Here is a 23,161-nt window from a genome sequence, read left to right as displayed (position 1 = left end):
CCTCCCCTAGCTTTTTTTCCCTCTGTCTCTCACCCACCCCCTTTATATTGTCTGACACAGAACTTTTTGCATTGTTTTCAATTTCCTACTTTTTAAGCAGGTTGTAGATTATTTGACTGATATCTCCTCTCTATGTTTTGGGTATGTATTTGTGTTCCCCTGCCCCACACACACTTGATAATCCTATTGCTTGTCTTTTAATTTTTAGTTCTGAGGGAGGGCAATGATGCAGCTCAGAGATGGTAGATAGATAATGACAGAAATAGAGTACATTGGTTTTGAGGAATGGAGTGTCTGAGAAGTCACCTGGAAGAAGACTGTGGCAAATAGCAGATGAAAACCCAATGATAGACTTGTAAATGCACTGGTTTGTCCATGGTGTTGCTTTTATCCGTTCGGGAGTAGTTCTTGCCTTTATTCCTTGACTTTCATTTATTTGAAGGGAAGGGATACAAATTGTTGCTGTTTTGGCTTTTGGTACATCCAAAATGTTAATTTTGAGATCTTCCACCCGTGCTGCCCATTACTGCTAATGGTACATAACTGGCGATGTACCAGGTATCTGATGCTGGATTGGAGAACAGACCAATTGCATGTTGATTAAAATGGAAGCCCTAAATTTATTATTTCTTCCAGGTGAAGAGGTGGCACTATACTGTGCGAAGTATCTGCCAGAGGTTATTAAGGACCAACAGGCTTATAGGAATGGAAAATTGCAGAAGGTATAACTTTCCTAATTTAAAAACAATGTGTTTGTAAGAGTGACAAAGCATTCACGATAGTAGACAGGTTCAGATGCAATATGTAAGATGAGCCATCTTGAGTGCTTGATTTCTGGAAACATTTGGTTCATAAGGATTGAAATTGGTTTTAATGCAAACTTTAAAAGCCCAGGATTTTCATGCGTTTTTCAAATTTCACTTGTAGCATCAAAAAACCACGTGAAAATTGGGTGAGGAGTGGGGCAAATTCAGAGAAAATAAGGATTTATTTGGAACATCACTAACTTGCAGATACCCTATGAAGTATCATGTGCCAGTACCGCCTAAGATAACACATCTGAGCTCATGTCGTGTCTGAACTCTTCTGCGGACAATACTGCATTGAATTTGGATCTGAAAATTATGCATACATTACATTTGTGAAGTCATCATCTTGTATGGTGTACATGCTGTGCATGACACAAAGCACGGACTGCATGATGCCATGAATGTGTGTGCATCTTGGCACCCACATTTCTGTGCGACGATGGGGGTTATTCAAAGATTGGGAATTGGCCTTTACCAAATCCCCCAAAAATCCAAGAATTTATGATAGAAATCAGCGAGACTTGTCTTTAATCATTAGAATGGCCTCCTTCTGTGCTGTATCATTCAGCCCATCGTGCCTGTGCCAGCTCTTTGAAAGAGCTATCATAGGAACAGGAGTAGGCCATTCAGTCCCTCGTGCCTGCTCCGCCATTTGATAAGATCATGGCTGATCTGTGATCTAGCTCCATATACCTGCCTTTGGCCCATATCCCTTAATACCTTTGGTTGCCAAAAAGCTGTCTATCTCATATTTAAAATTAGCAATTGAGCTAGTATCAATTGCCATTTGCGGAAGAAAATTCCAAACTTCTACCACCCTTTGTGTGTAGAAATGTTTTCTAATCTCGCTCCTGAAAGGTCTGGCTCTAATTTTTAGACTGTGCCCCCTACTCCTAGAATCCCCAACCAGCGGAAATAGCTTCTCTCTATCCACCCTATCCGTTCTCCTTAATATCTTATAAACTTCGATCAGATCACCCCTTAACCTTCGAAACTCCAGAGAATACAGCCCCAATTTGTGTAATCTCTCCTCGTAACTTAACCCTTGAAGTCCGGGTATCATTCTAGTAAACCAACGCTGCACTCCCTCCAAGGCCAATATGTCCTTCCGAAGGTGCGGTGCCCAAAACTGCTCACAGTACTCCAGGTGCGGTCTAACCAGCGTTTTGTATAGCTGCAGCCTAACTTCTGCCCCCTTGTACTCTAGTCCTCTAGATATAAAGGCCAACATTCCATTAGCCTTCTTGATTATTTTCTGCACCTGTTCATGACACTTCAGTGATCTATGTACCTGAACCCCTAAGTCCATTTGGACATTCACAGTTTTTAACTTTTTACCATTTAGAAAGTACCCTGTTCCATCCTTTTTTGATCCAAAGTGGATGACCTCACATTTGTCTACATTGAATTCCATTTGCCACAATTTTGCCCATTTGCCACAATTTTGCCCATTCACCTAATCTATCAATATCCCTTTGTAATTTTATGTTTTCATCTACACTGCTTACAATGCCACCAATCCATTTAGTCCCTCTCCCCTGCTCTTTCCCCATAATCCTGCAAATTTTTCCACTTCAAGTATTTATTCAATTCCCTTTTGAAAGTTATAATTGTATCTGCTTCCACCACCCTTTCAGGCAATGCATTCCAGATCATAATGATCCTTATTTGTTCATTATCCATTTAAAAATAGTTTTTCTTCCCCTCCTAGTATTTGTAATGCTATTACAGTATTTATCTCAAATGACTAGTTTTTCACCTTAGATATTGCTGAATATTGGAGAAGGTGGCTAGGTTAGCTATCCTATTCTCCCCTTTGGGATTTGAGTTTGAATTTTGACTTGGGATGATGGGATAAAGTCTCTCTGGCTATCTGGGTCCCATATGCAATGCATTTGAGCTCTCTAAAATTTAAATAAGAGCCCCTTAATTTTGGTACTAAAGTGGCAATGTCACCTGAAAACTTGTAATAGGAAAATATTTCATTTCCCAATGCTAAGACACCTCCCCTTGAGTACAAAAATTCACCAAATGAGACCTCTTTTTGCGGGCATACCAAACAAGCACCTGGTGCTTCTCTAGTAGTAAACGGAAGGGGTCACCTCAAGTCACACTCACTCACCTCTCAGCAACCGACTCTTGTGGCACTGAGGAGCCAGGAAGCACGTTAGCAGCCTGCTGGTGTAGATGGGAATGGTTGTGGTCAGACAACCTAAAAGCGAAGCAAAGGTTTTTTTTCTGCAAGTGTGGAGGAAAAATATATTCAAGCTTCTGAGGCCAATTGTATAGGGCCATTCGGTTCTGCATTGTTTACTATTCCTACCACAAGGTGATGTTGAAGAGCTATGTAAACTCACTAAGGACATCCAGTGCAGAAATATAGTTGACACTACTTTCATTAATCTGAATTATTCTTTTTTTTTTCTCCCTCATGCTCTGATTGAAGAACAACAGTCACATTTCCAGATCTTTGCCAATGATAAATTTTCACCCTTTGTCTGCATCATTTTTTAGTATGCTGCCCTACTGATAGTTTCCCACGCAGAGGAAATGAATCTTTTACAAAGTACCTTTTTCAAGCTGATTCTTGTAATTGTGTGGATGTCATATTGCTGGTCTACCTATCATCATTTCTAATATTGTACTGGAATGTATAATGTCCTGCGTCATTTGTGGTGAAACTACAGGGCAGTCTTTCAAAACATTGCTCCTGGGTTTTTTTAGTGTTACAATGCAATTTTATTAATTTTTTTTTGAAAGACTGAACTATTGCAGTTAAGTCAATACTGTATTGAAAGATCTTGCACTTATATAACGCCTTTCAGATCTTCAGCAATTCACAACCGATAAATTATTTTTTGAAGCAGTAGTCACTGTTGTTTTGACATGAGACATTTCAGCCAATTTGTGCACATAAACAGCCAATGAGATGAATGACCTGTTTTGCTGAAATTGATTTGAGGGATGGATGTTGACCAGGGCACGGGGAGAAATCCCTTGCCTTCAGAAAAAGTGCCATGGGATCTTTTATGTCCACTGGAACAGGCAATGAGGGTCTCTGGTTTAACATCTCATTTGAAAGGCAACATAGAATCATAGAAAGTTATGGCACAGAAGGAGGCCATTCGGCCCTTTGTGTCCATGCCAGCCGATAAAGAGCTAGCCAGCTTAATCCCCCTTTCCAGCACTTAGTCCAGAGCCCTGAAATGCAGCACTCTGAGAACTGCACTGAAGCATCATCCTAGTTTATGTGCTCAAGTCCTGGAGTGGGACTTGAACCTACAACCTTCTGACTCAGTGGCAAGAGTGCTACCATTAAACCAAGTTGGTACTTTCTCACCATCATCCTCCTGGGTTGGCCAATAGTATATTCAGTAGATCAATGCAGGAGTAATTATTTTTTGAATTTTAGTATGTTCTGTAAGGATAAAGTACCGCAACGAGGTCATACAATAAGCAGTTTCTGTGATTTATTTCCCCTTCTTCCAACTCCCTCCCCAAATCAAGTTCCTTTTTCATGCCCAACTATATCCACCACGCTTCATCTTGTGACTTGTCAGCATTCTGAAACCCTAAATTGATATTAATATCTCTGTTTTGTTTTTTACCTTTCAAATTCAAGGCACTGGAGGATGCTTTTCTGTCTATAGATGGCAAGCTTACAGAGGAGCTAGTGATCAAAGAACTTGCCCAGATCGCAGGCCGACCTCAGGAGGATGATGGCGAGAAAGTTGCAGATGAAGATGATGGTAAGTTGGAAATAAACTGATTTTTGAATGGAGTGTAACCCAGACACAAACGGTCCAAATTCTACTGAAGAAAAGTCGTTTATAGGCATGGGAGTGGCATCGTAAATATAAAGTGGAGTAAAGTCAGTTCTCTGCCTATTGATAGCTAAGGGCCAGAATACACAAACAATGATCTTTAAGGAATTCAGTTTTTGTTGAGAGTGTCTTGTGATCTGACTTACTACAAACCAGCACAAGAACCATGCAACTATTTCTAACAATTTGATTTTCTTTTTCCATTTCCTACCATATTACCTCCTCATTCCCCCTCACCACTCCCCAACCAAAATAAAACTTAAAAGAGCAACCTACTTTAAAAGGAACAAGGCATATACAGACAGGCCAATGAAGCAAATATGAATTGGTTCAAGAAACAACTTGATGTATTTCAACAGGATGGGAAGACAGAAGGATATGTTGAAAAGGCAAGAAAGTAGGGTTGAGATCAGGCTTCTTGGACAAAATGGCTTTTTTTATTTTTATAATGAGACTGTCTTACAATATTTAACTTTGTGTTCTTTGAGCTTGAAAATCGCCCTAAATGAGCTTGGTGCAACAGTTCTAATGCAGTAAACTTACAAATTCAAGTGATCTTTCCCAAAGGAAAATAGTACAGAAGGAATCCTTTTGTCAGACACTCAGCTGCAGTGTGCTACAATTCAACTTTAAGAAATTTATCAGCAGTAATTTAAAATAAGCACTTCCTTAAGAGTAAACGATTACTTGTGTGCAATGTGTTCCTCATTTTGAAAATTTGAAATACACGGAGTAAAGTGTAAATGTTGCATGTGTGTTGATTCCCACTAGCCTTCCAGTCATTCAAATATACTGGATATGCTTATCAGTTCTATCTTTTAGTAATGCACTAGACAGAGATTGTAATTTAGATTTACGCTAACAATGAAAAGAATGTTGTTTCTTTTTTGCTACATTAACGTACTGAACCAACAGAGAAGTCCTAAACTCTTAACACTTTGTTCGCTAATACTTAAACCGTATCACTGTTGTCACTAGGATTTCAGTGTAATGGCAGGTGATGTGAATTTTTCATAGGTCCACTTGAGTTGAAAAATACCCAGGAATATAATTTTATACACTTGGTTTCTTCCAAACTTCTGTCTGGAGATGCTTTTTGATCTATATAATAGTAGAGTGAAGTACTAGTAATTAATGGTTTGCTCCAGGTGTTAGTGGCTGCATTTTGAGATGATTGAAATTATCGGATGGAAGCGATTCATACAACATTTAAAGCATACTCACTTACTGTATATACTCGTGTATAAGATTATAAATTTACTGTTTAGAATATAAAAATGGGCACAGGGAGTAGACTTGTATGCAGATAAAGTCCTTTCACATTTTCCTCCTAGTTTGTTTCCCTTTTGGCAAAGCAATCTGGAATGATTGAACAGGCTTGGGGCTCTTTTCTCTAGAAAATAGAAGACTGAGAGGTGTCCTGATAGAGGCCTTGAAGATTATGAAAGGGTTTGATAGGGTAGACCTAGAGAAGATGTTTCCACTTGTGAGGTAGACCAAAACAAGGGGCCATAAATATAAGATAGTCACTAATAAATCTAATTGGGAACTCAGGAGAAACTTCTTTACCCAGAGAGTGGTTAGAATGTGGAACTCGCTACCACAAGTAGTTGCATTTAGGGGGAAGCTGGATAAACACATGAAGGAGAAGGTTATGCTGATAGGGTTAGACGAAGAAGGGTGGGAGGAGGCTAGTGTGGAGCATAAACACCAGCATAGATCTGTTGGGTGGAATGGCCTGTTTCTGTGCTGTACGTTCTATGTAATTAAAAAGATAGCAGACCCGACAGTACATTCATCTCATCCAATTTGTAACCTCTTGTGCTCCTCGCCTACAGTGTTGTGATCTTTAAATGGCAGCTTTACCTTCTGATTCCCAACTTCAATCTATGCTCCCAGTGTTGATTTAAGATCAGGAAAAAGCCTAGGAAGATAGATATAGAGAGGCAATAGATACAAGGGGAGGAAATTTTAAATTGGCCATGGGAAACAGAATTGAAGTCAATAGCGAAAGTTATCATTTAAATATCACAGTGCTGGAGAAGTAAAGCAATAGCGGATAGCTATGCGATGGTAGAAATGAAAAGGAACAGAGAAAATGTACTTGTGGACTCAAGCTGGCATAAAGATGAGAATTTTTCTAGATCAGGGCTTTTTAATGTGGATGCTCATGAGATCATAGATTATTTTCTTTTGGGGGAAGATATTTTCTACATGGGTCAGATTATGTGTGAGTGTGTACGGTATGTGCATTCCCCCACCCCCCGGCAAACAACATATTAGTACCAATACACTAAGCCCATTTGTAACTAATAGCAAGATATGCCCATCCATCCCATAATAGTTCATTAGACTTTTTCTCTTTTTTCCCCTTCAGTTGACCATGAGGAGGCTGCACTTTTACACGAAGAGGCTACAATGACAATTGAAGAATTACTCACCCGATACGGACAAAACCAGAACACTGCCAAACATGCAAAGAGCAAAATTTCACCTGCTGTTAAGAAACCTCTGCCCAAAGATGGAGATAAAAACAAAACTGAAAAGGAAATTAATGGAGAGCTGGAGAGCAGTGAAGCGGGCATGGGTGAGATAGAGAGCAAAAATGGGAAATCAGAGGAGGCTGTGGGAATCTCCTCAAGCTCTGATTGCGGAGGCGAAGAAGCTGGAGTGGGGAGTGGGGGCAGCAGTACTGGATCTGGTTCTGATAAAGAAGCTGCCAAAACAGACAAGGGCACCTCTGAAGAGGCTGTTGTGTCATCGTCTACAGCTGATGCTGGGCCATCCTGCTCATCATCTGCCAAATCACAGCGGGCAGCCAAGTCGGTGTTCTTTGAGGACAGTGAGGATGAATCCGAAGAAGCAGAAGACGAGGAAGACAGTGAAGAGGTAGCTTTCTCATTTCCAATTTTTTCCTTGAAGAGCTTTTCATTCTCTCAGTCTTTAGTAACTGGGAAGGGCACGTGAGGGAACTGTGCACTTGAGGTAAGAGTTGATGTTATCCTTTTGAGGATCTACCAGTCCAGTCTCAGTAATGTGAAGAATATTCAGGCCCTTGAACAAAACTAGATTTGCTCAGTACTGTCCTGTTGTAGTCTAATATTTGGCTTTGGGCTTTGTGGATATGCTGATGTGCTGTAGCTGATTTAGTGATAGAAACTGGGTACCGGAGCACTTCTAATTGCTAATTATTTTCCAAGAGAGTAGATTTCCTGCTGTTTCAGTCCCTGCGCTGACAACCCTTTCCAAACGCACCACCAAAAAAAATTTAAGCAGAGGAAATTTTCCATTTACTTATTGCAGGACAGTAAGTGCTCTTAATTTTTCCTTCTGAGATGTGACAACTGGACTGAAGTACTAAAGAAATTAATCAGATCCTTGAGATGCTGTAAGTCAAATGTCACAAAGCCCTGAACTAAAAGCATTGTGATCACAGTGTTCTGACATCAGCATCCTTTTTTCTTTTGTCTTCCAATTTCTCCATGCTTTTCTGAAAGCACTAATATATGCTGGGTTACAATTCCACTGGTGCTGGTGGCTTTCTGGTACATTGCCTGACAGTTCATTCTCTACATGTAAACAACCTTGGTAGGCTAACTTAGTCCCTGTGTGTGCACATGCCTCTATTACCTCTATGGTGAGAACAGTCAACTCAGCATGGACCATGATCAAATCTGGGGCTTTCCTAGTCTGCAACATATTTGACACTCTGAAGTAGCAGCTGTGTGATTAAATCAATTAACATTGGACAACTATTATGTTAGCAATACAGAATCTAGCTGGGCTAGGACAACTTTAAGTCTCATTTTTTAATCTGAATGCATACTAAGTTATGTTAATAGGCTTCTCAGTGTTCTTAGTATGTGGAGCACTTGGTGGAGAGATTAAAGACATCTGTTGTAGTTAATTTGATATTTTACTTGAGCTGGATTTTATTTGCTATTGGTAGCAAACACCATACTTGAAATTCCCCGTAAACAGCATTTTGTTCCAAAGAAAGTTCATGCCTTTTTTGAGCTGAACCCAGAGAGACATCACATTGAAGGTATGAAGATCTCCACAGCTTACTAGCAGAGCTGAAAGAAACTGACGTGAACCCTTGAGCCGTCCAAAGAGGGAACATGCTGAGAGATACCTTAGGCAATTGCTGCTAGAATCTTTCCCTGTTGCTATTTTATTAGTTGAATTTTTAGTACAAAATAGTGCTATGTGTGCAAGAAATATGCACATTCTGGATTTGAAGCACCGTAATGCCTGGAGATTGAGGTATTTTCGTGAGTTACCGCTGTTGCTGTACAATTTTTGGCCCTTAAGAAACTGATAAGAGAATGTATGCATTCCTTTGTCTATCTACTGTTCGAAGGAATAAGAAATGATAGATAAAATTAATGTCTTAAACGCATTTTCAAAAAGAATTTGATACGCTACCACGCAAGAGGTAATCCATTATAGAATTAATATAAAACCAATGGAAAAGTTGATGTTAGTAGGGATGAGGAATTACAGTTATGAAGCGAGATTTGAGAAGTTGGAGTTTTTCATTTAAACTGAGGTGACTAAAGACAACCTGATAGAGTTCTGGGTTATGTTGAGGATTATTTCCCACTCTGGTTGGTGAGATAACGATGTAATTTTTCGGTACTATAATCACACAAAAAGTTAATGGGGCAATTAGAAAAAGATTTTAATTTTAATTTGGTTAGATTGTGGAATTGTCAACGACAAACCGTTAAAACAGAGTCCATTTATTATTTTAACAGGGAATTCGATAGCTGTTTGTAAAAGATCAACATTAAAGGGTTATGGGGAAGGAGCAGAAGATTGAGATTAGAGTGAAGACCTATGATGTATAACTATATCCCATATGCTGTAACACTTGGGAGTTGCACTCAATGTCAGGAATGGGATCTAACTTGTATCCTAAGGCTTTGTATATTGTGATTATATTACATGTTGTCCAGTTGATATAAATTTGCTGGAAATAATTTGAAATGTATAGTGCATTGATGTCTGTACCAGCACTGGTGACGTTACTGGGAGCTGCTTTTCCTTCATGTCCATCTTGTTCCGTTGCCACACATTTGTGAAATACTACAAAATGTTTTATACTGTTATAGTGTTTGAGTACCAAAATAATACCAAAAAAACTGAGGTATACTGCTCTGAGGCTGGGGAAGAGTAGTGGAAGATTTACGCTGCAGTTAGCTAGCTGTGCTGTATTTGACTAGGGACTGCTTAATGCTGTCACTAATGGCAAAAAGTGTTTATTTCCCTAGCATTAACATCCTTTACTCTTGAGCACAACATTCACCAGATTGAAGAATTAAGAAATTAGATTTTGTTTCCTACAGCCATTTTGGAGACTATCTGAAAATCAAGTCTCAAGCTATAGCACCACTAAGCCTTTCTCTAACACATTAAATTTAATCTTCCAGGATTAGGAATTCTTTACGAACAATGCAGTTGTATATTTTTCTACTGCTCTGACCAAATTAACTTTGAGTTACTATATGTCTTAAGCTTTGTTAAATCTTTCATCGGCAGGATTGCAGTGAAGAAGAGGAGGAATACAGCAGTGAAGGAGAAGAAGAGGAGGAGGAGGAGGAAGAAGAAGAGGAGGAAGAGGAAGAGGAAGAGGAGGAGGATGAGGAGGAGCAAGAAGACAGTGATGATGCGGAAGAGGAAGATGAGATTATGTTGCCCGGAATGGATGGTAAAGAGGAGGTAGGCATCGTATTGCAGGTGTTCCTTGTAAATTGGAAGAGAATATACTATTATTCCGTCTGCCAGTCTGAACTTCACTGAGACTAATTTCATACCTTTAATCCATGTGAATAGAGGGGTTGCTTTGCTCTGCTGTGGCTTGAAAGTGGCAAGTAGGAAAGCTTAATTTATTGCCATTTTCTCCCCCCCCCCCCCCCCCCCCCCCCCCCCCCACCCCAGCCTTATCCCCTACTGCTTTCGAAGGTATTGAGGCTGGATGCCCTCAATGCCTTTGCCCAAAGTGCCATTATTCATATGTGTGCCTTGGGAGTGAGTTTCAGCAAATTATTTTAGCCTGAGGGGGGTGGGGGTGGTTGAGCTCAGGGCGTCCCAAAGCACTTCACAGCCAATGAAGTGTAGTCACTGTTGTAATGCAGGAAACGTGGCAGCCAATTTGCCCACAAACAGCAATGTGATAATGACCAGCTAATCTGTTTTGAGATGTTGGTTGAGGGATAAATATTGGCCAGGACAGTGGGGAGAACTCCCCTGCGCTTCTTCAAAATAGTGTCATGAGACCTTTTACGTCCACTTGAGAGGGCAGACAGGGCCTCGGTTTAAAGTGTCATCCGAAAGACGGTACCTCCAAAAGTGCAACACTCCCTCAGAACTGCACTGAAGTGTCGGCCTAGATTTTGTGCTCAAGTCCTTGGCGTGGGACTTGAACCCACGACCTTCTGACTGAGGCGAGAGTGCTACCAACTGAGTCATGACTGACGCATGCCATTGTAGGTAGCAATGTTGCATCACATATACTTCATTCTGTCTGGAATGTAGAGGACATTCCCATGATGCCCTTTACCTATGCTAAGCTGTTAACCTATTATTTTATACACTAACCTATTATTATCCTACAACTTCCACCAGAGATTGACAGATAACGATCTAAAATGGGAACTTTTTTTCCCCCACCCTTCTCCCCGGCCTTTTACCTTTTTATTTCAAACCCCCTTCTTTTCCCTATCCCAGGGACGCTGAGGCCAGTTGTAGTGCCCTTATCACTACTCTGACTGAGATCGGGCAACTCAACACAGACTGTAAATTGAATTTTGGACCGTCCAGATCACTGCGTTTTAATGCCATTGCATTGAAGTTTTAAAAATGCACAATTGGAGGGTGCATTGGCAAAAGGAACAAGTGAAATGTGAAAAATATTTGGTGTGATTCTAAAATTAAGTCCAGTTTTCTTTAGTTCTTTTTATTTTATTTGGCACCCCAGGACAAATAGATGCTTTGCAGAAAGTGCAAAACTTGTCAATGTGCAGGAATCCACAGAATTTCTGTCTGGATTTGTTTTTCCCCTGCCATTTGTTCCATAATTTTAGTAAGATCGGTTCTGTTCTGTTCATGGGTATTACAGGGCAGGAGGGGGTTGGAATACACTCGGTATTACACATACTTCACATCTAGTTACCTTTGGATAAATCCCTTGGGACTATATTCCCCAGAAAATCCCATTTTAAGAGAGCCAGTAAATGCTTTAAAACTTCTTCTATCCAGAAGATAGCTGCCACTTTCTTCAGGTTTTACTGTACAGTGACACAGTTGAAAACATTGATCAATCATTGAAGTGGTTTTTGATTTCTAGCCTGGCTCTGATAGTGGTACGACGGCTGTTGTGGCACTGATCCGTGGGAAGCAGCTGATCGTGGCCAATGCTGGAGACTCCCGTTGTGTTGTTTCGGAGAGTGGCAAGGCGATTGACATGTCCTATGACCACAAACCAGAAGATGAAGTAGAACTGGCCAGGATCAAGAATGCTGGTGGAAAAGTTACTTTAGACGGGAGAGTCAATGGAGGGCTGAACCTCTCTCGAGCAATAGGTAATCATTTTATTTCTCCAAAAAGAACTGCTACCTCAATTTACACACTGAACCAGGAATATTACTGTCCTGCTACAGAATGCCTTCAGCACCTCTGTTAGATTGCAAACCTGCAACTTCCTCCTATGTGTTTCTTGTTCTGTTTATCATTTGTGTCTGGAAAGTAGAGTGTTTCTGTGTCAAGTTTAAAATCTCTGTTCACTTCAAAGACTGTATCAACTGCCTGCTGAGAAATTTACCACTACCATTTTCAGTCCACTTTAAAGCTCAGACTGGGGTGGCATGATGGCACTGTAAACAATTTTACAACACCAAGTTATAGTCCAGCAATTTTATTTTAAATTCACAAGCTTTCGGAGATTTTCTCCTTCCTCAGGAAACATTTGCCTGAGGAAGGAGAAAATCTCCGAAAGCTTGTGAATTTAAAATAAAATTGCTGGACTATAACTTGGTGTTGTAAAATTGTTTACAATTGTCAACCCCAGTCCATCACCGGCATCTCCACATCATGATGGCACTGGACATTGGAGCTCTCACAGTATGTCAACCAGGGCTGCCCTGTTATATCTGTAAGCAGCATTGGTTGCTGCCTGTAGGTGCTCTTGGCTAGGGAAGGTGCATCACTAAAAGATTCTTTTGTAAAGGAGTAAAGTGGGAGGAGGTTTTTTTAATCACCAAAGTTTTAAAAAGTACAACAAAGCTCAATCTAATAAAAGAAACTTGCCCAACTTGAAATTTCATGTATAGTTTTCTAATAGATTGACATTTTTTTCAAGTCTAAAATTTCAGGTTGAAGCTTGTTATCTTGCATGCATTTGGTTTCTAAGCATGCCTTATTTAATAAGTTAAGTGTAAGAGTACTACCCACTGAGTCAAGCTGACTATACAATAGAAGACAGAGTTAGTACATGTCTGAATTTGTTCACAAAGAAAACTGAGTGAACTAGACTAAGCGGTGCACTGCCACCTCTGGGATGTTAGTCCAGACTTATAAACATACGAATTAAGTGTCGGAGTCGGCCATTCAGCCCCTTGAACCTGCTCTACCATTTGATAAGATTATGGCTGATCTGATTGTGACCTCAACCCTACTTTCCTGTCTACCTTTGACTCCCTTATTAATCAGGAATCTTATCTAACTCAGCCTTAAAAATATTTAATAACAGAAGTCTCCCTTTTCTGCTATCTACAAGGGACTACATAAAATGAATTTGGGCAGGTGTTCTTTGCAGTAATGGGCCTAACAAACAAACCTGCCCACAATTTATCACCAGTTCGCAACCTCACTCAAGAAGTCACCACAAAATTTTAAAATGACCATCAGTGGCCGATAACACAATAATCAATCTCCGTCAATGCCTTCAGACTTCGTAATCCGAAGAGTTGCCCAAAACCCTTTCCAGTTCTGTGGAGACTTATTTGCAGTACCGTCTCTGCACTGATCCTCGCCTAATGCTTAAATGCCAACTTTCTTGTACTTATCATCTTGACTTCTTTCCTGAGCTCATCCTATTGAGATAGCAATCTATTGCCTTATTTTCTCTGAGATTTGCTTCTGGGATTTGTGTGGGGGAGGGGTTAATGAGTTCCCCCAAGTCCAAAATTGGCACACTAAATGGTATATCTGATGAAGGCCACCATGTTTAAGTAAAGCTTGCCTTTTGTGTTTTCTGCCCAACACATTGCAACTTTCTGATCAGCACTTGAGGATTACTTGCCTGGTACCTTTATAAGATCATGAGTCTCATTTGCTGCTTGTTAAGGTGCTTAAATTGTGATTATGACGGCAAAGGACTGAGTAGAAGACTTAATTTCCTGCCAACAATTAGTGAAGCTGCTGCTTACTGGAAAATTTTGCATTCCAATATAAACAATAATTGAAAGAGTTTAACACATTGTTAGGTACAGTGCTTCAATGCCTGGCCTGAAGTCATCCCGCAGAAATGAATTTGTGTCTTCTACCATCGATTTGTATCTGTTGTTACAGGTGATCATTTCTACAAGAGGAATAAGAATCTTCCTCCAGAGGAGCAGATGATCTCGGCACTACCTGATCTCAAGGTGTTGACATTAAATGATGACCATGACTTCATGGTGATTGCATGTGACGGTATATGGTAAGCATTGATTTGTTGGTTTTGTGATTTTAATGAAGCTCCAAATCCTCCTGTTTGTTGAAGCTAGTGAGCGAAGATGAGGAAACAACATAGCAGGGCGGTAGAAGTCAAATATATCTTTAGAAACAGCATTTTCTATTTTTGAACTTTTTAATGACATAATCTATACTTGAGTTATTGATGCCATAACCAACCTGGCAGGGGCTATAGCTATTTAGTTGTCAGCCACCAATTCCAACCCCCTCCCCAGCCACTATCTCGGTTTGAATCAGATTGTTGGCAACCTCTTAATTCTATTCAACCCTGAGATGAGCTTCTGACCCCTGTCTGCATCACCATCTTAGTATTTGCTGCCAAAACCCACATCCATGACTTTTTTTATTTTGAGACTCAACTGCTCTGCTCTCCTTGCTGGCTTCCCATCCTCCAGCCTTTTAAAATCTCCAACTTCTCCAAACCTCTGCCACTCATGTCCTGTTATACGCTAACTCATTCATCCCTCCCCCTCCCCCTCTTTTTCTCTCTTCCCCCCCCCCCCTCATCCTCACTGCACTGTGTAATGAGACTGCCTAGCTCTGGATTACTGAGTGGGTGCCTTACTTGTATATTTAGCAGGAACTGAAAGCTACCCAATTATTTTTGTATATACATGACATTTTCATAATTGACTTTTTCTAAACTTAAGGTAATGACAGTGTAATCATTCATCATGAATGTCAGCAAGGCAGTGATCCAACAACTATTACTGACACATAAATGGACCTGAAAACTGAAACTGTAGTTCCTGATGGCCTAGTGATTAGACACCATGCAGTATAGTAATAAACCTTGTAGACCCTAATCTCCATGATTCGATCCCTGGTCTGTGCTGAGTTGGTTGATCTGAGTGTGTTACAGTTAACAATATCACTGAGCTAGGGAGAGGAGCAAAAAATTCACCATTCACTAGTGTTCCTACTTCTGACTGCTGTCTAATGACCCCTGCTGGAAAAATGTGCTTGAACGGACATTGGGCAAGAGCACGATCGGCTGTGTTGTCCTTTGTGGTCAAACTTGAGCTTAGTTTAGTCATTGCCACTTGCCTCAGTCAGATGATCATGGGCTGAAGCCTCACTCTAAGACTTGAGACACCTAATCTTGATTGACACCCCAGTGCAATACTGAGCGTGTTCCGCATTGTCAGCGGTGCCATTAGTCAGGTGAGATGTTAAAATGAAGTCCCATCTGTCTTCTCAGGTGGCTGTTAAAGTCCCATTTCCCCACTCCTTTTTTTTAAAAAGTAGAAGAGGGAGTCTTCCTAATGTCCTGACCAACATCACTCCCAGGGACCCCTTACAAATATTGACACACACTCCGGGATTCCATGTGCTAATATCCAAAAGACTGTGAGCAGCCGAAAGGCAAATGTTTTAGGATACAACAACAGAAATAGTCAATGTAAGTCAACAAATACAGCAAAGTTCTGATGACTTCTGGGTTCCCTTCCAGGCCTCCTAGAGTCTGGAGACCACAGTTTGAAAACTCATGTGTATGGCACACTCCAGAAAATTAACTTTTATAATTTTTCTTGATCTTTATCCTGTTTTCATTCTATTCAAAATGCTGAAACTTAGAACTTGAAGGCTGAGGCGGGTGTGAAAGGTTTTTTAAAATTACTTTGTATTTGAGCTTGTATTATTTATCAAACTTAATGCATTTTTATCCTCTTTAAAAAAAACCTTAAAATGGTTTGCCATTAGTTGGAGAACATACCAGGTGATCCAGGGCAAGTTTTTACTTGAGACCTGAATGTTTGTTTCTGCTGAGCCAGTGAAATCAATGCATTTTTGTTTTACCTGATTCCATGTTACTGAGCAAATGATGCAATAATTGCTCCATGTTTTAACTCTTGAATGAAGGGTTGAAATGGGTGCATTCTACCAGCAGTGTTCAATTAATCAGATTTTCACACATCTGACCCTATTTTCTGGAAGAAGCTAGAAGCCAGGTCAGTTAGAGTTGAGACATCTCCAGGCACTGAAAGGAAGAGGGATGTTTGCAAAGCTGCGTTAGGGGACTGAAATGGAGGGCTGAACATAAGAACATAAGAAATAGGAGCAGGAGTAGGCCAATCGGCCCCTCAAGCCTGCTCCGCCATTCAATAAGATCATGGCTGATCTGATCCTAACCTCAAATCTAAATTCATGTCCAATTTCCTGCCCGCTCCCCGTAACCCCTAATTCCCTTTACTTCTAGGAAACTGTCTATTTCTGTTTTAAATTTATTTAATGATGTAGCTTCCACAGCTTCCTGTGGCAGCAAATTCCACAGACCTACCACCCTCTGAGTGAAGAAGTTTCTCCTCATCTCAGTTTTGAAAGAGCAGCCCCTTATTCTAAGATTATGCCCCCTAGTTCTAGTTTCACCCATCCTTGGGAACATCCTTACCGCATCCACCCGATCAAGCCCCTTCACAATCTTATATGTTTCAATAAGATCGCCTCTCATTCTTCTGAACTCCAATGAGTAGAGTCCCAATCTACTCAACCTCTCCTCATATGTCCGCCCCCTCATCCCCGGGATTAACCGAGTGAACCTTCTTTGTACTGCCTCGAGAGCAAGTATGTCTTTTCTTAAGTATGGAGACCAAAACTGTATGCAGTATTCCAGGTGTGGTCTCACCAATACCTTATATAACTGCAGCAATACCTCCCTGTTTTTATATTCTATCCCCCGAGCAATAAAAGCCAACATTCCGTTGGCCTTCTTGATCACCTGCTGCACCTGCATACTAACTTTTTGATCTTCTTGCACTAGGACCCCCAGATCCCTTTGTATTGCAGTACTTTCCAGTTTCTCGCCATTAAGATAATAACTTGCTCTCTGATTTTTCCTGCCAAAGTGCATAACCTCACATTTTCCAATATTGTATTGCATCTGCCAAATCTCCGCCCACTCACCCAGCCTGTCTATATCCCCCTGTAGGTTTTTTATGTCCTCCTCACTCTCCACTTTCCCTCCCATGTCCTGGAAAAGCACCTAACACTGAGCTCCCAAACTGGAAATGTTGCAATTTCCACCACTGACATCCCGCACTTCCACCAAAAAATAAATTTAGTAAGAAATTTGGCTGTGAAAGATGATGGCTGGTTTGAATTTGGAATAAAGAAGTGTTAGTGTGACTCTCACTATCCAGTTTACCAACTGGGGCTATTTTGTGTACTGTACCTGTGCTGATTGGAACTGATGAGTGATCCAAGTAGGAATTTTTCACAGTTCTTTAAACCAAGGTACTATCAACATCCTGGGGGTCACCATTGACCAGAAACTTAACTGGACCAGCCACATAAATACTGTGGCTACAAGAGCAGGTCAGAGGCTGGGTATTCTGCGGCGAGTGACTCACCTCCTGACTCCCCAAAGCCTTTCCACCATCTACAGGCACAAGTCAGGAGTGTGATGGAATACTCTCCACTTGCTTGGATGAGTGCAGCTCCAACAACACTCAAGAAGCTCGACACCATCCAAGATAAAGCAGCCCACTTGATTGGCACCCCATCCACCACCCCAAACATTCACTCCCTTCACCACCGGCGCACAGTGGCTGCAGTGTGTACCATCCACAGGATGCACTGCAGCAACTGGCCAAGGCTTCTTCGACAGCACCTCCCAAACCCGCGACCTCTACCACTTAGAAGGACAAGAGCAGCAGGCACATGGGAACAACACCGCCTGCACGTTCCCCTCCAAGTCGCACACCATCCCGACTTGGAAATATATCACCGTTCCTTCATCGTCGCTGGGTCAAAATCCTGGAACTCCCTTCCTAACAGCACTGTGGGAGAACCTTCACCACACGGACTGCAGTGGTTCAAGAAGGTGGTTCACCACCACCTTCTCAAGGGCAATTGGGGATGGGCAATAAATGCTGGCCTCGCTAGCGACGCCCACATCCCATGAACGAATTTTTTTTAAAAATTAGTTTCTCCCCTTTTCCTTTTTGAAGTCTTTTACTTTGCCTAGTTGAGACACTGTGGAGACCTACTCAGATCTCGATATAATCTTTAGAAACAGGAAAAGCCCAAGAGACCAAACAAGTCCATTGTTCTTTTCCGTTCCATCAATTTTATGAAACCTTGATGACTTTGGAGGACTTCAGTTGGATCAACTCGAATCGGCATTTTCCAAAAGAAAGCAAAGCCAACTTCCTTAATCTTTTTCTTACAACTTAAATTGCAGATAACCAGTATCATTGTGCACTGCTCCATAACTGTAATTATCTGTTCAGCTATAAGGTTACCATTGACGTGATTTGGGAGGGTTTCTAGTACTTGGAGATCACATAGATGCACTCACAAATAGATCTTGCAACTTCAGTAATTTGTCTTCCCTTTCAGGAACGTAATGAGCAGCCAGGAGGTGGTAGATTTCATCAGTGAACGCATCAACAAGCAGGATGAGAATGGAGACCTGAGGTTGCTGTCTTCCATATCCGAGGAGGTAGGTGCAGCTGCCAGGGTTGTACAAGAAGGGCTGCTGGGGCATTTGCCAAGTCATGCTAGGAAAAAAAATCATACTCTCCCTAGATTTAATAAAACTAGATGGAAATTAAAATGCTGCTTTCCAAAAATACAGTATCACTCTAGCCCAGACTGCTTGAAATCATTTTTCATTTGCTACAAGAAAACTGAAGTAATACTTGGTTTGGGAAGGTGTTCATGAGAATGTCGAACTAGAATGCGCAAGTTTAGTAAATGAGCTGAAGTGGGACTTGAGATTAGGAGAAATTATATTCCCTGCAGACCACAGCCCCAGCAAAAGTAGTTGATGCTCGTTTGTTTATCTCCTTTTGAAAAGGAGCTGGTTACATATTTGGTAATTGAATTGAAGATTATAGGGACAGGTATAAGAACATAAGAAATAGGAGCAGGAGTAGGCCAATCGGCCCTTCGCGCCTGCTCCGCCATTTAATAAGATCATGGCTGATCTGATCCTAACCTCAAATCTAAATTCATGTCCAATTTCCTGCCCGCTCCCCGTATCCCCTAATTCCCTTTACTTCTAGGAAACTGTCGATTTCTGCTTTGAATTTATTCAATAATGTAGCTTCCACAGCTTCCTGGGGCAGCAAATTCCACAGACCTACCACCCTCTGAGTGAAGAAGTTTCCCCTCATCTCAGTTTTGAAGGAGCGGCCCCTTATTCTAAGATTATGCCCCCGAGTTCTAGTTTCACCCATCCTTGGGAACATCCTCACCGCATCCACCCGATCAAGCCCCTTCACAATCTTATATGTTTCAATAAGATTGCCTCTCATTCTTCTGAACTCCAATGAGTAGAGTCCCAATCTACTCAACCTCTCCTCATATGTCCGCCCCCTCATCCCCGGGATTAACCGAGTGAACCTTCTTTGTACTGCCTCGAGAGCAAGTATGTCTTTTCTTAAGTATGGAGACCAAAACTGTATGCAGTATTCCAGGTGTGGTCTCACCAATACCTTATATAACTGCAGCAATACCTCCCTGTTTTTATATTCTACCCCCCTAGCAATAAACGCCAACATTCCGTTGGCCTTCTTGATCACCTGCTGCACCTGCATACTAACTTTTTGATTTTCTTGCACTAGGACCCCCAGATCCCTTTGTACTGCAGTACTTTCCAGTCTCTTGCCATCAAGATAATAACTTGCTCTCTGTTTTTTCCTGCCAAAGTGCATAACCTCACATTTTCCAATATTGTATTGCATCTGCCAAATCTCCGCCCACTCACCCAGCCTGTCTATATCCCCCTGCAGGTTTTTTATGTCCTCCTCACTCACTACTTTCCCTCCCATCTTTGTATCATCTGCAAACTTTGATATGTTACACTCGGTCCCCTCCTCCAAATCGTTAATATAGATTGTAAAGAGTTGGGACTAAGGTGATCAAATACTCCATGCGACATGGCTCCTGCACTGCTGTGATTGTGTTTTTTTTTTCTGGAGGGCAGCGGCCAAGGACACTAGGGATTGATGCATATTCTGGAGTCTACTCGAGTACCTTTTAGGGGATCTGGGTATTTGTTCAGTGTCCTGATGGTTTTAACTATGAAGTGAAATGTTCAGCGGCAGTTTACGTACTCATGTCTGTCTATTGATATTATCCTCTTGCTGCTTCCCTGCTATTGTAATGGTAGGCACCAAAAATAGTGTTTTGATTTTGAAAAGTTCTCGCGGAAAAAAAGACCCAAAGATTCAGGATATTCAGCACTTCCCATTTAAATGGAGGGAAAATTAAACAAAATATGCCATGGCCAATTACATAAGGAGCCTTGGAGTTGGCTAATCTGATAGCTCACAAGTGACAGGAATGCATGTCAGCTTGCCATGAAAAGATACAACATTCTGGAATAGCCTCCCTTAGGTCTTCATAATATATTTGGTTCACACAATAAATAGAAAGGGGATAGGGTGGGAAAATGGAGTTGAATGGTGGAGCAGGCTCGAGGGGCCTTATGGCCTACTCCTGCTCCTATTTCTTATGTTCTTATGTAGCTATTTCCAAACTACTCTCATTTTCAACTATTCAAATCTTGAAAGGGACACTGATCATGGGTCATCTGTTAACAAAGTAGATTGACAAAATGGCACTTGACAATTCTCATTGGTTCTGCTCATACTTCTGCATACCTATTTTTTGCCACTAGAGGGTCCTGCTGAGCTATGTAAACAATGGAAGTCTTCAATGGTAGAAATTGTCCATTTTGCATCATCCACACATTGTGGGAGTGTAGTCTAGCTTTATAGGTCTTGAGGAAACTGTGCTGAGCACTCAAATAACATTGCAGGTAGCCAGTGCTGCAGAGTACTATAAAGCCCTGAACCTGTAGCAGTTCATTTTTCTATGGTTAATGGTTCTTTGCTCCTTGTATTGGACCTTTTGGTGCCAAGTTTGGAACAAAGCCTTCTGCCTCTCTAAGGGCATGTATTAGGTTATATAGAGTATTGTGCGTTTTGGTAATTCAGCTTCTCCTGACTGCTGTTTTTTCAGCTCTCTTGGGAGTCTAGGATTGGTTGACACCAGGTGATGAACTTCCAGAAAATATTGCACCATTCTGCCCTTTTCAGGACAAGACTACAAAAGGAAAAAAAGCTATGCTGATTGGGTCCGATGGCAGCAGTGAGAACCAATGTTAACTCCCTAGAAAGCCATATATAGGGAGAAAATAAAGCAGGCAAAATCCAACTAGTATTAACATACAAAAGGGCCAAAGAGGCAATTGGAATTTTATACTCTGCATGTGATCCTTAAGTTTCAGCTTTGGTTTTGTGTGCACTGTCTTCATAAACTACCTCCTTTCCCTTTCTGTATTTGTAGCTCCTGGATCAGTGTTTGGCACCTGACACATCAGGTGATGGAACTGGATGTGACAACATGACTTGTATTATCATCGCTTTTAAACCACGGCCTGTGAAAAGCCAGGCTGACTGCAGCAAGCGAAAACGCCCAGACTCGACAGACGACGAGAAAGAAAATGGGAAGAAGGCAAAAAATGAATAACACAGCGCACCCGAGGAGTGGGGTTGGGAATCTGCGGAGACTTGACGTCGTTGTGTAATTAAAGAACTTGAAATCTTTTTTTAAAAAAAAAATATAGCAAGAGATTGCTGGAAATTGTATAAAAATAAATCTGAAGTATTGTACAATGTAGCCTTAGTTTGCCGCCCTAGGTTACTGTGTGTCTGAAGCACACACCCTTTAGCAGCAGTCAGTCCAGGAACCCTACATTGTAGCACACGGGCTGTTGGAAACAAAAACATGTGAATGTTTAAGTTTTTCGTTGTGGGGGTTTTTTTTTGGGGGGGGGGTCAGATGGAAATGTCCACTCCTTTTTTTTTCATAGGGTTTTTGATACAGGAAGTGCTTTGATTCACTCCACAAAGAAACACAAAATGCTTCAGAAGCCAAACTGGATAATATGTAAAAACTGCAAGAATCAGAAATGAGGACTCCTTTTGGGGGGGAGGGGGGGTTGAATTTGCATTAACACTGAGTTTGTTTTTAACAGTGAGCTGTTTAACTGAATGCCATTTGTCTCTGCTTGAAGATGGGAATACCGTGTCACAATGTGATCATAGTCGCTGTTTTGTGCTAGCGATCCTTTTGTGTTGGGGAATGAGGAGGAGGTGGGAAAAATATTTGGGCTTTGGAATTTTTTCAATGTTTCAATTTTTAAAAAAAATCAGGAGAACATTAACATTTTGGAGGTATATGAATTTGTAAACATAAAGGCAATGTTGGACCTCAAAGGGATTTCAGCTTTCTTTCACTTCCTTTGTAAAACTACATTCACTCAAAATTAATGTCAACATCATCATAGACTTCAAAATGGTATGAAGTTGTGGTATGATTTGAAGTTGCATCACCCCATGAACGCTACACTGGAGAGGAACTTTCAACCACTTTTATATATTAAAAGAAAACATAAATTAGCTATTAATTGTTTTTTTTTTGCACTCGCTATATCGTATAAGCGAAGAGCACTGTTGTTTGAGAATCTTGGTGACGGTTGTTGCCGTTTAGTTGGTAGATTGCGTAGTTCCCAAATAGCCTATGTAAATGATGACTACATTGTAAACACAGGATTTCTCCCCCTTGCTGCATTTGGTATTGCACTGGGATGCATTTTAAAGCCTAATTTGCACATTAACAAATACTTCACATTTTAAAAAAGCAATAGGAAAACCCAGGTTGGGGGCCCACTTGTCTCCCAACTAAAAGGTCATGGATTCGCATCCTTGCTTTACCTTGATCAAGTTGGTGGCCCAACCAAGGAGAAAAGGCAGAGGCATGGACTGACATGGCTAT

The 23,161-nt window shown here is 41.1% G+C and overlaps 1 protein-coding gene across 1 annotated transcript in view; it reads left to right on the top strand.

Annotated features, from left to right (window-relative positions):
- ppm1g (protein phosphatase, Mg2+/Mn2+ dependent, 1G) overlaps positions 1–22,785 on the top strand; it is a 31,304-nt gene extending 8,519 nt beyond the window's left edge. Inside the window, exons 3-10 of the mRNA XM_067988578.1 lie at positions 637–722; positions 4,432–4,558; positions 7,011–7,522; positions 10,178–10,357; positions 11,985–12,219; positions 14,207–14,336; positions 18,713–18,815; positions 21,671–22,785. Coding sequence (XP_067844679.1) covers positions 637–722; positions 4,432–4,558; positions 7,011–7,522; positions 10,178–10,357; positions 11,985–12,219; positions 14,207–14,336; positions 18,713–18,815; positions 21,671–21,853 — 1,556 coding nt within the window. The 3' untranslated portion in view covers positions 21,854–22,785. The remainder of the gene's footprint in view (positions 1–636; positions 723–4,431; positions 4,559–7,010; positions 7,523–10,177; positions 10,358–11,984; positions 12,220–14,206; positions 14,337–18,712; positions 18,816–21,670) is intronic.
- The last annotated feature ends 376 nt before the right edge of the window (positions 22,786–23,161 follow it).

The sequence above is a fragment of the Heptranchias perlo genome, chromosome 8 (genome assembly GCF_035084215.1).
Source record: "Heptranchias perlo isolate sHepPer1 chromosome 8, sHepPer1.hap1, whole genome shotgun sequence".
NCBI lineage: Eukaryota > Metazoa > Chordata > Chondrichthyes > Hexanchiformes > Hexanchidae > Heptranchias > Heptranchias perlo.
The sequence above is the reverse complement of the archived record's forward strand: the minus strand, read 5'-3'. Positions and strand labels throughout refer to the sequence as shown.